Source organism: Guillardia theta, assembly GCF_000315625.1.
Source record: "Guillardia theta CCMP2712 unplaced genomic scaffold GUITHscaffold_63, whole genome shotgun sequence".
In the NCBI taxonomy this organism is placed as follows: Eukaryota; class Cryptophyceae; order Pyrenomonadales; family Geminigeraceae; genus Guillardia; species Guillardia theta.
In genome coordinates, this window is record NW_005434611.1 from 333038 (window position 1) to 346993 (window position 13956).

Below are 13956 nucleotides of genomic sequence, written 5' to 3' on the forward strand. Positions count from 1 at the left end.
TCAACTCATCTCATCTCATCTCATCTCAACTCATCTCAACTCATCTCAACTCTTCTCTTCTCATCTCAACTCATCTCATCTCATCTCATGTCATGTCATCTCATCTCATCTCATCTCATGTCATGTCATCTCTTCTCATCTCATCTCTTCTCATCTCATCTCTTCTCATCTCCTCTCTTCTCATCTCATCTCATCTCATCTCATCTCATCTCAATCATCTCATCTCTTCTCTTCTCTTCTCATCTCATCTCATCTCAACTCATCTCATGTCATCTCTTCTCATCTCATCTCTTCTCATCTCATCTCTTCTCATCTCATCTCATCCTTCAGCACCATTCCTACAAATGGTATTGCCGGGTTGCGAAAGCTCCCGCCATGCGAGTGGCTCGGAAGTGAGTGGTCAGAGAGGGGATGTGGGAATTTTGCTAGTATCCGATAGGCTTTGAATGTCTACCGTACCGCCGGCCCGGCGGTGACTGAGCCTCGGAGCGGCCGGGCCCGATTCCGAAGACCGCAAGTGGAGATTCAGTGACGGTGATCGGACGCGTATAGAAATTACTTGCAGTCACTCAGGATGTTTTGTTGATGAAATCAGGCAAAGAAAGCCTGAAGGACAAACAGACCTCACTGCATCGCCTGTCAGGCTGTGACGTCAGAGCAATTCTTGTCAGAGCAGGAGGACTTGAACTGACCCGCCAGGCTCTCAATGTCTCGAAGCACTCCTGCTTCAGCTCTGTCCGCAAGGTCACTCATGTGTCGCTCGACCGACTCTCCTGAAGCGTCACTTACCTTTCCTGCTGCTCTCAAGCGCGAAGAGGCGCATCTCCGTCTCTGACAGCTGCTGCTTCTTCACCTCCAGCTCGGCTCGAAGTCTTTCGCACTCTGCCCTGTAACTCTGCATTTCCTTTATCGCCTGCTCTTCCCGTCTCCTCGTCCAACTTTCCTCCCTCCTGCTCCTCGTTTCCATCTGCATTACCAGGTCCAAGTTACGTTGGCATTCCTGGAGACACGATGAGTCTGAGCGCGCCGAGTCCTTGGCTTACCTCCGCGTTTCGGATGGATACGAGCAGCAGTTCACCGAACGACTCCTTCATCTCGCTGTTCTCCTCCATTTGACGCAGCCTCGCACGCAGCTCCTGCTCGTCTCTTCGATTCACTTCAGGGAGTGACCTGCACAGGTCTCAAGGAGGCAGGGCAACAGGTCGTTCGTTCCTCATCTCACATGCCCAGCACTCCTAACGCTAGACATGAAATCAGTTCTGAAGCTTGCTCCCTCCCTCACAACAGCCTCACCTCCCTCGCTCTTCCTTGACCTCTACCGCTGACAGCATTTTCAATCACTAAACTCTTCTGAGTTTTCCCTCTCCCTTCCACTTAGGTTCTAAAAGCTGCTTCCCCTTCCTTCCCGCCAGTCCATCATGTAGCAGCACGTTCCTACCTAGCGAGGGCGTTGGACCTTCTCTCTCTCAGCAGCGAGCTCGAGAGGCTTGCGACCCTCTTGGCGTACTGCTCTTCCAGTTGTTCAACTTGAGCTTTCATGCTGAACGCCTCCTGGCTGTTGAGGAGCGCAAACTTCCACTCACACGCTTCCTCCACGTTTTCTGCCATCAGAGCAACGTCCTCCTCTACTTGCTTGCCCCCGTTGGCGTCCAGTCTCAGGATGCGGAATCGATTCTTCTTCTTGGTGCTAAAGAGCACCTGGCATTTGCTGAGGTCCCACACGCTCCTGTTGCCCCTCATGCTTGCTCGCTCGGGCTGAATGTGGACAGCATTGTTTTCAAGGAGGCAGTGAACCACTTCCGAGTATGACGACCATCCTCTGCCATTCTTCCTTCTCAAGCGCCCCTCCAGCCTGCTCCGCCTCGGCAGAATGGTGCGGGAAGCAAGCAGCATGTCATCCGTTCTCTCGTTCTCATGATCCTCCTGCTCCTCCCTCATCGAGCTCGACAAGTCAGCCATAGCGAGGGGAGGACTATCCAACGCACTGTCATGCTCCTCCTCCACTCCCACACCACTGTTGTCCTCCCCGCTCCACCTCCCCCTCTCCTTCCCCTCGTTCTTCCCTTCAGTCCTCTCCTCCTTCTGCATCTCCTTCCTCTCCCTCCACTTCTCCTTATCTTCCTTCACATCCTCGTCCTCCTCTTGTGCTTCTCTCGCAACAGCATCTGCCATCAAGTACCATGTAACAGTAGCGACCGTAGCGACTGAGCTATAAACGATGGACAGCAAACAATTCAAGTCTTTTTTCCTCCTATGTAAATTGCTGCCCTCAAGTAAGGGTGAAGGAGGAATGCTGGAGCGAGGAGGGAGAGGGGCAGGAGGAGGAGGAGGAGGAAGAAGAGGAGGAGGAAGAGAGTATGCTTCACAAGATAATTAGTTCAAGAGACCGCTAGTAGACTTGGAGTTCTTGACCTCGGAGTTCTTTGTTCCATCTCCATCTCCTCCTGTCGCAATGAACGGCTGGTGTACAGCAATGAAACGAAATCTCTGTGTAGCAGGGGGAGGAAGGAGACGCTACACCTCTCTGGTTCCCTCTTTCTACCTTGTTTCTGCTCAGAGAGCCGACACGATGACCCCGCACGTGCCTGTCCCATCAACCATCGAGCAGGTGGACAGGCACAAGCCCGTGGCTTTCATCCTGCATGGCATCCTCGGGAATGGAAGGAACTGGCTTCCCTTCGCTCGTGCCATGGCGCATCGCCTCCCTGACTGGCAGTTCCTCCTGCTCGACCTCCGAGGACATGGTGAGTCGCCAGCGCCGACACAGACCCGCCATACCTTAAGATGCTGCGCACGTGACGTGGAGCATCTCGGGGAGAGGCTGGGGCGAGCAGCGGACGTGGTGATAGGGCACAGCTTCGGGGGCAAAGTGGCCATGGACTTGCTGGCCTGCGCTAGCCATCCTCCCAAGACCACGTGGGTGCTTGACAGCTGGATGCGGAGGATGCCCGTGGAGCGCTTGCTGATGCAGGAGGGAAAAGGGAGACCGGAAGAGGTCAACAGCATCACGAACAACATGATCCCAGGATCTAGCGTGGAGGTCATGTCTATCATCGAAGACTTCCAGACGCCGATAGCTGAGAGGAAGATCGTCGCTGACAAGCTCTCTTCCCTCGGCTACTCCAAGGTAGAGATGCTTCGTCCACGCCTCGTGTTGATCGCATGAGCAGGCGACTTGTGCCTGGATGTTGTCGAATCTCAAGCAGGAGAAGGACAGCAAGGTTGCAAGACTGCCCTCCTCTTCCCCTTCCTCCCCATCTCCTGCCCTCCTACCCCCCGCCAACCCCTTCTCCTTCGCCTCCCATTCCTCTACGTTCTGCCTTCTATTCTTCCACCCTGCACTATCTTCATCCTTCCTCCTGCTTTTCGTCTTTTCGTCAGGTGATGCGCGTAGCAGGGGAACAAGGGATACGTCTGGCGCTTCGACCTGCGAGTGGCCAAGGAGCTGATCTTGGACGCGGCATCCGTCGACTCGATGCCTCTACTGCAGGTAAATCGAGCAGGAAGAGGAGAAGGGAGGGATGTTCCTGCTGGTGTTGGAGCGTGACTAGACCTTTAGGAACCGAGGGGGCATGTCGGCATCATCCGAGCAGGACACGGGCTGCGCTGGACGGCAGAAGCTGTGAAGGATCTCGAGGCGTGCGCGGAGAGGACGAGCCTGGTCAGAAGCTTCCTGCTACCCAACACAGGTCACTGGATCCACGTGGACGCGCCGGAGGAGGTGATGAACATTCTGACTCCCTCCATGGAGAGAGTGCACTCATAAAGCATGCTCCAACGTTTCAATCCGAATCTCCGTCGCTCAGATTCTCTTGCCCGTCCCCTGCATGCCGCCGCTCGTCCTCGTCCCCGTTGCCCTTCTCCCCTGCCTCCACGTCCAGCTCCACCTCTGCATTCCCGCGTTACCCCTCCTTCTCCTTCCCACCCCCTCCTCCTCCTCCTCTTCCTCTGTCACCTTGTCCTGGCGCGATCTCCCAGTGTACTCCATCCCCCACAGGCCCGCTGCCGTACACCGGCAGAGCCCACAACCTTGCAAGTCAACAGTCAACTTCCTTGCCCTTTCTCCTGTAAACTTTCACAGCTCACTGGTGCGGCTTGCTCTTGCTACGATACTCTTCTCTCCCTCCCTCCCTCTCTGCCTCTTCCCCCTCCCCTCCTTCTTCTTATTCTCCTTCCATCCCTTCCTCCTCCCTCCTCCTCCGTCCTCCTCTTGGTTCGATCCTTTGTCTTCCTCCCTCAATCACCAGGGGTTGCGACCAAAGACGGACTCAAAGTTCTTCCTCCATCCGACATCATATCGTCTGTCGTCGGCTTCGATAGTCGTCTGCGAGCAATTAAGAGTGCAGAGAGCGGGCAGTAAGGTGGAGGAAAATGGTGGAGAAGGGAGGAGAGTGGATGGAAGAGAAGAGATAAGGGACTCCAGGAGGAGGGAGGAGGGAGGAGGGGCGAGAAAGAGATGGGAGGAGGGTGGAGGGAATCTCACCTGGTTGTAGTAGACAAAGCGAAGATGGAAGAGGAAGAAGAGAGTAACGGCGAACGCGAGGGAGCAATCGACTGTAGGAGACTGAGAGGAACGCACAGGAGGGGAGAGGGAGAAGAGACGTACATATAAAGGCCATGAATTTGAGGGGAGAGGGAAATCCATTGGAGTTGATGAGGAGGCCCTGGACCGAAAGAGGCCCGTGAATGAGCATGGCTGCAGGATAGTCAGAGGAAGCGCAGGGAATGGAAATTGGAGGGAGGGAGGAAAGGGAGGGGCAAGGAAGGAGAGCTGGATAGGTAAGGATAAGCTGAAGTCATCGACCTAGAACGAAGTCCAAGCAGCTCAAGACCACATAGAAGAGGAAGAGAATGAAAAACTGCAAAGAGATAATCAGCACCCCTCCTCCTCCTTCCTCTGCTTGCTACTTTGCGGTTGTAAAATCCGACGCAGTTGACAACCCAAGGGCAAAAGTGATCCATGTTGAGGACGAGGCGCTGTCAGAGGATGAGCCTCGAGCAAGACGTAGGAGAGGAGAAAGGACGGGGAAGACTGAGGGAGGGGCCGAACGGGCCGGAAAATGAAAGGGCGGAAAGGAGGAGAGTGGCATTGAAGGAGAGGAGGTACGAGAGAGCCGCACCCTTGTGATGGAGTCGAAGTGCGATCGAGGAGGTTTGTACATGTGACACTTGCGACAGATGCGATATCTTGACCTCTGTAGTGATGTCAACACAAGCCCAGCAAGACCGGAGCTGTACCAAGGGCGATCGGATGACAGCGTCATGCCATCGCTTCGGGACAGTTCCTGGATCGATGGCGACACATCTGACGACCCGTCAGCTCCTTCCTCTGCCTACCCAGCGCGCTCACTGGAAGTAGGAGACAAGCATGAGGAGTATGAGCAAGTGGAAGAGGGCGAGCTCGACTGTCAGGAAACGAGTGAGCGACAGTGCATGCCGTAAGAGAGAGGGTGTGCGATGGAGGAAAGGTTGAAGATAAGCTAGGGAAAGGGAAACAAGAGGAGGGGGGGGAGTGAAGGAGAAGGGTCATGAGCGAAAGGAGGAAGGATAAGAGGGAAGGGCGAAAGAAGTTGTGGGACGGGTGGGGAGAAGGGACAGACCAACAGAGGCGTCGGGAGTCTCGAAGACGTAAGCATAGTAGGTGAGACCCGTCAGACCCACGACGACGCCGATCATCGGAGACATGGACAATCTTTCATTGTTGGTCAGACAGCGAGAAGAATGTTGATTAAGTGAGGAAGAAGACGCGATGAGACAGGAGAGGTGGCAAGAACGACAAGAGGGGAATGGGGGAAGAAGTACAGTGAGGAGGTGGTGGAAGAGCAGGAGGAGGAGCAGGAGGAGGAGGAGCAGCAGCAGGAGGAGGAGGAGGCTCGCCTCACCTGTACACGCTGCATCCCGTGCAGTAGCTTGGAGGTTGGGGACAAGGATCCTGTGGTGTTGTTAGGAAGAAGATGCCTTCCTCGCTCCTCTAACCTCTGGGTCGCCTTTTTCAGGCAGCTGCTGGTAAGATTAGCAGAGCAGCGATGAGGATCGAGAAGGAGAAAGAAGGAAAGGCACCGGGTCATTGCACCGCAGACGCAGAAGCTCTTCAGCAGGGAGGAGGGAGGATCTACATATCGCATCAGTGCGGCAGCATCATGCCATGCTCTGATGTACCTCTCTATAGGGACGTCGCCTTCCCATTCCCCGCTGAAATTCCTCCGCTCGCCATCTGAGGCCCAGGTGAGCCCAGACGACGCATGCTTACGATTCATCAACACAGAGCTCTCCTCCTCCTTTACCTCCCTCCTCCCCGGAGTTCTCTCTCCTCCTCCTTTACCTCCCTCCTCCCCGGAGTTCTCTCTCCTCCTTCTTCCTCCTAGCTCTTCCTTCTCCTCCCTCCTCCTCTCCTCCTTCCATCCGCACCTGGTGCCCTCGCCATGGCTCCTTCCGAGGCCTCATACAGCCCCCCGGTGACGAAGGTAAATAACTACTGAGGCGCGGCGGCCCGATCCGAGTCACTGTCACGGTCCGATCGGAGAGTCACTGACGGTCACCGGGTGGCACTCAGGCCGCCAGCTCACTGAGACTACAGTAGACAGAAGTATGTAGGCTATCAGTGATAGGATTGTTGCTATGAAAGTTTGCTTGAGGGCACTTAGGAATACAATGTCTCCCCTCCCAGGAGAGGACTGGGAAACGGTTGCCCAGGTTGAAGTCATCAAAGCATCTTTTGCCATTCATGAGCATATTTTTGCAATTTAGCCTCATCCCACGCTCCGAAATTTCCGCATCCTCCACTCTCCTCCAACAAAAAACTTATGCGACAGTGCCAACAATGTTGTTGCCTCCTACATGCACTTGAACGCCATGCTAGCGGAGGAGTCAGAGGAAGGAGGCGAAAGGCAACTGAAAGGAGACCTGAAGAGGGCTCGTGTATCCGATGGCAGCAATCTGACCGGATGTGCCGCTGAGAGGACGAGTAAGTATCACCACAGAACATCCTCCTCCTCCGTCTTTACCTCCCTCCGAACTGAGCATATGGCAGGGTCCCCGGGGCATTAGGGTTGAGCAGCCCGTTGTAGACTGACTCTGGCAGAGGACGAGGAGTCAGCAGCTGCTGCCGCATCACCATCTACAGACCTGCTTGCGTCTTCAACTGGTAGGGGGGCTCTCCGTCTCTTCCAACCCCGAAGGTCAAGTCGACGGGAGTTCCTCCTCCCATGGCAAGGGCCTGCTCCACCTCAGCACGTGCGGGAAGGACGCGATTCAGGTGCTCACCTGGGTCTTGGCTGACGTACGTGCGCCGAGTTTCCCCTTGCTCGTCCCTCTCCTGCTGCTTGTCAAGATCCGGAAGCAGCAAAAACGTTGACCGAGAGACCTGGCAAGCTGCCTCTGCGATTGCACTCTGAGCTGTCGAAGAATCGTTTGCTGCGCACGAAGCTCAATCTCGTCAAAGTTGTGAATCTGCACGTTGAGAATGTAAGATGCTCCCCACGTTCACCATCCAAGAGTAGTACCTGCTTGGTTTCAGCTCCATCTCCATATCTTGCTTGAGTTTGATTCTCCGCAGCCTCTTGCGCTACTTTGGCACCGAAGTAGATGGCAGGGGTGCACTTCAACCAATGTCGTCCGCATGACTCCGAATCATGATTGCAGCAAACGTCCGTGTTCTGGCAATCCTTGTTCTCTACACATGACTGACCCATAAATCCATGCTTGATGATCGGTTTGCCGCTGAAAGGATCCTTTCCGTCTAGGTAGACGCCATACCCACTGCCAACCCACGACGGACCCTGAGCCTCCTCCCTCTCAGGAGGAGGATACTGCAACACTTCTTTCCGCGACATGCCGGGCCAGTAGGTCGATTCCCGTTGGTCATAGAAAGGGCTCTGATGAGCGAAGTAAGCCAACGGGTGGTAGGGAGTTGCGGTCCATTCCGGGTCTTCCCTGACAAGAAACGAGGACAGAGACTGAGGAGCCATACGATCGACAAGATAGGTTGGGGAGGAAGCCCTGTAGACGACTAAGACTACAACGAGCACTGAAAGCGATGCAGCAACGATGCTGGTCACATCTCTGTTGAACGCCATCTCGCTGACTACACAACACACTCGAGTTCGTTGGGTCTGTCATCACAAATTTTCAGAGGTTCAGCATTTTACAGATTCGAATACCTTGCCAGGTTCCTGCTCACCACATCAATGCCTGTAAGAGAGCGCTGTCAGCGTCGAGACATCGCATGAGCCATCAAGAGGAAACAACAGCTGCCAGAATGGAATCGTTGACTTGGAAGTGTGATAAGCGAGATGAGGCCCATGTTGAGAGCTTTGGATTATGAAGAAATGAGAACAAACGGTGAGAAGGGCTGGCAGGAAGAGGGTATCTCCAGGAAATAAGCAAGTCCACCAGGGGAGTCAGGAGAATGCAGAAAGCGGAAGCATAGACATGAGTGGAAAGGACAAGTCATCAAGTGGGAAAGAGAAAGTTTAGTTGAATTAACGAGGGATGGAGCAGGAAGAGGGAGAAGAAAAGGGAGGACGAAGGGGAGGTGAAGGTTTAGTTGGAGGTGGAGGTAGAGGTGGAGGTAGAGGTGGAGATGAAGGAAGTGGAGGAGGAGGAGGTGGTGGTGGTGGTAGAAGAGGAGCGCAGCATGTTAGTACAGACAGCATGAAGAGACACTCATTTCACGGATACCCTCGGATACTCCCGGATACTCCCGGATACCCTCGGATACTCCCGGATACCCTCGGCGGATATCCTTGGATACTCCTGGATACCCTCGGCGGATACTCCCGGATACTCACTTCGGATACGAGCACGACTTGCTTCTATATTTGGAGTCATTTTGCGTCGATTGCTACGAGGGGGTTAAAAAAAGATCAAAGTACCCTACCCCCATGTTTGTTCTAACAATCAGCATGCCCCCTACCCCCTCTGTGCTATACCACTACTTTTCTTTAAAAAGTACCCCTCCCTAGACTAAGTCACTCCACCCCCCACCCCCTCCACCCCCCTGGTTCTCCTCCCAAATCGTTTCCAGCCCATATTTCTTCCCTCCAGGTCACTTCCAATGCAGTTTGGAGTCGCTTCGGCTCTCCCGTCCTTCCCTGCCTCCGCCTCCTTCACAACATCCCTCAGCCTGCTGCCTCTCCTCAGTCACGACGTCCTCCTCTAGACCGGAGTCCTCTAGGCTCCCATCGCTCCGGCTCTCATCGCCCCTCTTTCGCCATTTTATCTCCGTTACCTTGATAACCCCCCGCCCTCAATGTGATCGTGACGCGAAACTTCAAAACAAAAAGATTTCCTTGCATTGGGGAATGAAACAGCGAGATAAGTGGGGTAGGGGGAGAGGGAGGGGGCAAGGTAAAGATAGTTGCATATTGACGTACTAGAAATGAGATGAAGGGCGTCTCATAGAGAGAGGAGAGAGACGAACAAGAGATCCTGATGTTGCCTTGCAGCTCCTCGGGACTGAGATGAGACGAAAGAAGATCAAGTTATGACAAGCAGAAGCTGAACGGAAGGTTTCAACTGATTCAACGAGAGTCTACTCGAGACGGACCAAAAATTAGTCATGGGCTCCAACAACATCGTCAAAGTTGCTCTGGTCGTCATGTTAGTGCTTGCGACTCCAGGTGAGTGCGTTGTTGTGAGCATATATTGCATATCCCCTCACCTGATATCCCTCAACTCCTCTTTGCTCGTGTTGTCGCTCTTGAACATGACAGTTTCTTGTTTCACTCTATACTGACAGGCTTCTCCACGGCCATTCCCGATGATCTTCATGGTCTCGCCGATCGCTGGGAGCAGTTCGCGAAGGGTTCGTCCACTGCGCTGCAGCGAACAAACTTCGGCGTGGTAGAGCATGACGGTCAAATTGCCATCTTTGGAGGCCAGAGACCGACGGGGAATGGTGCGATTTACCTCAACGACCTCTGGACGTTGCAGAGTGGTGGAGAGTTCAGTAACGTTGAATGCTGCGGGTGGTTGCCGAGAATGAAATTCGCGTATGCCGTTCACATAGTCAACGGAACAAGAACTCTCTTTGTCATCGGCGGCTACAGTTACAACGGAAACGTCCCCTTCTTCTACAGCGACGTCTGGGCGACGTCAGATTTTGCCAGGTTCTCCTTCGTCCAGTTGAGTCCTACAGGCTTCTTGCCTCCCTGCTCCGGCTGCGTCGCAGTATCCTTCAAGAGCTACCTCTTCCTCATCGGCGGTTGCTACAGCAGCGACAACAGCTGCGCCACCATGGTCACACAGATCTACTACTCCTCGGATGGTTCGGGCTGGCAGAAGGCAATTTCAGATTTGGACGCCATCACGCTTTGGGAAAACTCGAAACCTGACAATGTCATGGCGGCTGTGAACGGAGAGGACCTGGTCCTCGTGCAGTACAACAGCAACGGCAACGAAGTGTGGAGCTTGTCGTGGGATGAAAGAACGAAGAGGTTGAACATCGGAGCAGGTTCCATAGGAACGATCTCTTCCAGCAATGGGGGTGCTAAATTCTCTGCCGTCTTTCTGTCCTTGTTCTCAAACCTCTGGCTCCTTACTGGCAACACCTTCTCATCCACCAGCTCCTCCTACATTGTTTACAGCTCCGACAGCGGAGGATCTTGGGCCACGGACAGCACCCAGGACCAGCAACAGCAGCAGCTGCTCATGAGGGAACGAGCAGCAGGCATCGTGTGGAACAAACGGCTGTGCGTGCTCGGGGGAAGAACCTATTCGAACAGCGTCCTCTCGAACATGTGGTGTTCAGTACCGCCCAAATTCCCTGCTCCTTCTCTCTCTATCGTAGATCCGCCCTCGCAAGACGGTTGGTTCTCAAGTCCAGTCAAGGCATCCATCCGGACCGGAACAATCCCATCGGAGTCTTGTGCTGAGGTGCCTCCTCCTTCTCTCCCCCGATCTATCTCCCTCTACTTTCTCGCACCCCTCCCTCTGCTCGCTTCCTCTCTCCCTCCTCCGCCTTGCTTGTGCTGCATCCCTTGGTGCCTCGACCTGAGATTTGATTCAGATACGATTTCAAGTCACCACAGCTCAAAGTCCTGCTCCTCCTACTCCTCAAAACATCCTCTACTCCTCCTCCTTCAACATCGACCTTGGGGGGCTTGACAGCCAGGCCATGTACGTCTACATGCAGGTGAACTCGGAAGAAGCAGGAGAAAGGAGAAAGGGATGGAAGAGGAAGAGGACGAGGACGAGGACAACGACGGGGAGGGAGGGAGAAGGGAAGGGGAGGAGCAGGAGTGTGGATGAGCAGCAGCAGCAGCAGCAGCAGCAGCAGCGTCTTCTAAATTGCCTTCAGGTCACCTTCCCCTGCTCCGAGGGCTTCACGGCCTCGGACGTCTCCTCGACTCCCATCAATGTGATGCAGAAGCTGAGTAGCCCCTCCTGCTCCCCGAAGGGCTCGATCTCGGTGAAGGGAAGTGCAACAGCGACAGCCGAGCTTCTCTGCCAGACCAACGCAGCTGAAGTGACTGTGAGCTACTCCTACTCTGGAGATGCGAACACACTGCGGAACTCCAACTCCCCTGCCAGCCTTGTCCTCGTCGACGGAGCTTCCACTGTCAAGGTCTGCCGTCTGACATGCTTTACAAGCATCTGATGATTTGTTGCTTCTCTCTCCTACCCACACTCCTCCCTTCCTCACCCCATCCATCCCCTCTGCTTTCTGAACCTTCTCTCCACTACTATCTTCTCCTCCTGGGCTCCTCCCCCCCATTGACTCCTCCTCCTCCTGGACTCCTGCTGGCCTCCTTCCCAACCTCCTCCCCCCCCTCTCAGGTTTCCTGTAAGGCTCCTCACTGGGTGGACAGCGACGAAGTCTCTTTCTCCTTCACCGTCACGAGGGAGGCAGGGGAGGCGCCGAAAGGATCAACTTCCTCCTCCTACACCACCACGAGAGCCTCTAGCCCCATCGAGTCCACTCCTTCCCCCTCCCCCTCCCTCCCCCCGCAGTCTCCCTCCGTCTCCTTCCACAGCTTCTGCTGCGACCAGACGTGCAGGTCTACCTGCTTGCTGCAGACAGCGCAAGACGTCGTCCTGCACCTTCAAGGTTCCAACCTCAACAGGGTCGAGGACGTCAGGGTCGGTGGGCGAGCGTGCGGGAGGGTAGGGGAGGCAGCAGCCATCAGTCTTGTTTGCATCTTCGCCCCTGGGCTGGGAGAGGAGCAGGTGACGGTGGGATGGACCGACAGCGGCGAGACCCGGACCCTGCAAGTCGCCCGCATCGTCTACCCTGCTCCTGTCGCTGCCCTCCTCGCCTTCTCCTCCGCCCCCCCCTGCACAGGCGCCACCGTCACCATCTCAGGCTCCAACTTCGGTTCGCTCCTAGCTGGCCACGTCTTCGAGGGCGTCGCCTCCACCTTCCTCGGTCATGAAGTTCGCGGGATGGTGGGAGCCAGCTGGGCTAGGCAGGTCATGTGGGTCGCCGACTCGTCTGTTCTCGTCATGGCACCACCTGGAGCAGGAGCCCAGCTGCGAGTCCAGCTGTTCTTAGGTGAGGATGCCGAGTTACAAGAAATAGGACGAGGGGCAAAGATAGAGAGGAGCAGAAGGGAGGCGAAGAGGAAAGGGGAGGAGCAGGAGGAGCAGGAGGAGCAGAAGGAGCAGGAGGAGCAGGAGGAGCAGGAGGAGCAGGAGGAGCAGGAGGAGCAGGAAGACTGAGTGTATGCAGATGGAGTGGGCGTGGTGCAGCAAGCTTCCAGCTCGCATCAGTTCAGCTACTCTCCTCCTCGCATCTCGTCTGTCAGGCCCTCGATAGGAGGAGCAGAAGGCGCCATGCTGGTCACTTTGACGGGAGTCAACTTCGGTTGCACCGCCCCTGACCCTCCTGCTGTTCTCCTCGGCCCTCAGGCTTGCAAGGTTGCCTCCTCCCTTCCTGACCACCAGCACTTCTCTTGGCCCTCCTCATCATCATGATCATCATAAGCAGCAGCAGCAGCAGCAACACCAACACCAACACAACCTCCTCCTAAACCACCACCACCACCACCACCACCAACATTCTCCTCCTCCTCCTCCTCCTCCTCCTCCTCCTCCTCCTCCTCCTCCTCCTCCTCCTCCTCCTCCTCCTCCTCCTCCTCCTCTTCTCCTCTCATCTCTGCTCTCCCTCATCGTCTCCTGCTTCCCTCACCTCCGATTCACCATATCCTATCCTTGAAGCACATTTCTCACCCTCCTTCGTCTTCTTGATCCTCTTCCCCTCTCCTTGTTTGACATGATGTCAGTCCGTCACTCGTATCAGCGACAATCAGATCATTTGCCTGTCGCCTCCCAGGAATCAAAGTATTCAATCAACAAGCGTGAATGTCGAGGTGAAGATTGTTTGACCTGCAATATTCTCATCTCATATTCTCCCTCCCTCCCTCTCTCCCTCCCTCCGTTCAGGTACAAGTAGCGGGTCAGTCAGCTGTCTCCCCGAGCTCCTACCTCTATGTAGCAGCTTCGCAACCTGTCACCATCTTCTTCTCATCCCTTACAGAGGTGAGCAAAGTTCGGACTTCTCCTCCTCCTTTACCTCCTCCGTTACCTCCTCCTTTACCTCCTCTCTTACCTCCTCCTCCTCCTTTACCTCCTCCTCCTCCTCCTTTACCTCCTCCTTTACCTCCTACTCCTCCTCCTCCTCCTCCTCCTCCTTCACCTTCTCCTCCTCCTCCTCCTTTACCTCCTCCTTTAACTTCTCCTCCTCCTCCTCCTCCTCCTCCTTTACCTTCTCCTGCATCTGCTCCTCCTCCTCCTTTACCTCCTCCATCTCCTTTACCTCCTCCTTTACCTCCTTTACCTCTTTTACCTCCTCCTTGATTTGGTCCTCCTCATATTGCCAATCTACCTCCTCTCCTGGTCCTTTAACGCACAGACTCTAGGAGCAAGTCAAGAAGTTTATCCTGTTCCTATCGTCAAGGTTGAACGCATTGTCTGTCGATCAAGTACGAGAGAGATGGAGCGAGCAAAAAGATTGAT

General features: G+C 54.9%; 4 protein-coding genes across 4 annotated transcripts in view; 2 read left to right on the plus strand and 2 right to left on the minus strand.

Moving 5' to 3' along the window:
• Positions 1 to 889: 889 nt before the first annotated feature.
• On the minus strand, positions 890 to 1686 carry GUITHDRAFT_153969 (hypothetical protein; the record flags this gene model as incomplete). Its single annotated transcript, XM_005827911.1, has 3 exons — positions 890 to 999; positions 1043 to 1241; positions 1439 to 1686. Coding segments are annotated over 2 exons (276 nt in total), but the record flags the coding sequence as incomplete, so codon positions are not given.
• Positions 1687 to 2473: 787 nt separating this feature from the next.
• Positions 2474 to 3766, plus strand: GUITHDRAFT_112991 (hypothetical protein; the record flags this gene model as incomplete). Its single annotated transcript, XM_005827912.1, has 4 exons — positions 2474 to 3127; positions 3171 to 3221; positions 3398 to 3490; positions 3560 to 3766. 4 exons carry the CDS (start codon positions 2474 to 2476, stop codon positions 3764 to 3766), a joined length of 1005 nt encoding a protein of 334 aa, XP_005827969.1.
• A 474-nt stretch (positions 3767 to 4240) lies between these two features.
• GUITHDRAFT_164525 (hypothetical protein) lies at positions 4241 to 8075 on the minus strand (the record flags this gene model as incomplete). The annotated part of the gene is made up of 20 exons (XM_005827913.1): positions 4241 to 4324; positions 4484 to 4554; positions 4607 to 4696; positions 4805 to 4859; positions 4909 to 4977; positions 5121 to 5195; positions 5239 to 5305; positions 5351 to 5405; positions 5601 to 5692; positions 5883 to 5932; positions 5977 to 6000; positions 6061 to 6112; positions 6160 to 6214; positions 6409 to 6472; positions 6904 to 6952; positions 7005 to 7074; positions 7126 to 7216; positions 7264 to 7315; positions 7364 to 7449; positions 7503 to 8075. 20 exons carry the CDS (start codon positions 8073 to 8075, stop codon positions 4241 to 4243), a joined length of 1824 nt encoding a protein of 607 aa, XP_005827970.1.
• A 1484-nt stretch (positions 8076 to 9559) lies between these two features.
• The window catches only part of GUITHDRAFT_142384 (hypothetical protein), a gene marked incomplete at both ends in the record, with an annotated part of 5736 nt that continues 1339 nt past the window's right edge, over positions 9560 to 13956 (plus strand). The window contains 8 exons of the mRNA XM_005827914.1: positions 9560 to 9620; positions 9740 to 10875; positions 11009 to 11134; positions 11300 to 11566; positions 11779 to 12493; positions 12671 to 12858; positions 13224 to 13310; positions 13384 to 13479. Of these exons, the coding sequence (XP_005827971.1) occupies positions 9560 to 9620; positions 9740 to 10875; positions 11009 to 11134; positions 11300 to 11566; positions 11779 to 12493; positions 12671 to 12858; positions 13224 to 13310; positions 13384 to 13479 (2676 nt within the window). The remainder of the gene's footprint in view (positions 9621 to 9739; positions 10876 to 11008; positions 11135 to 11299; positions 11567 to 11778; positions 12494 to 12670; positions 12859 to 13223; positions 13311 to 13383; positions 13480 to 13956) is intronic.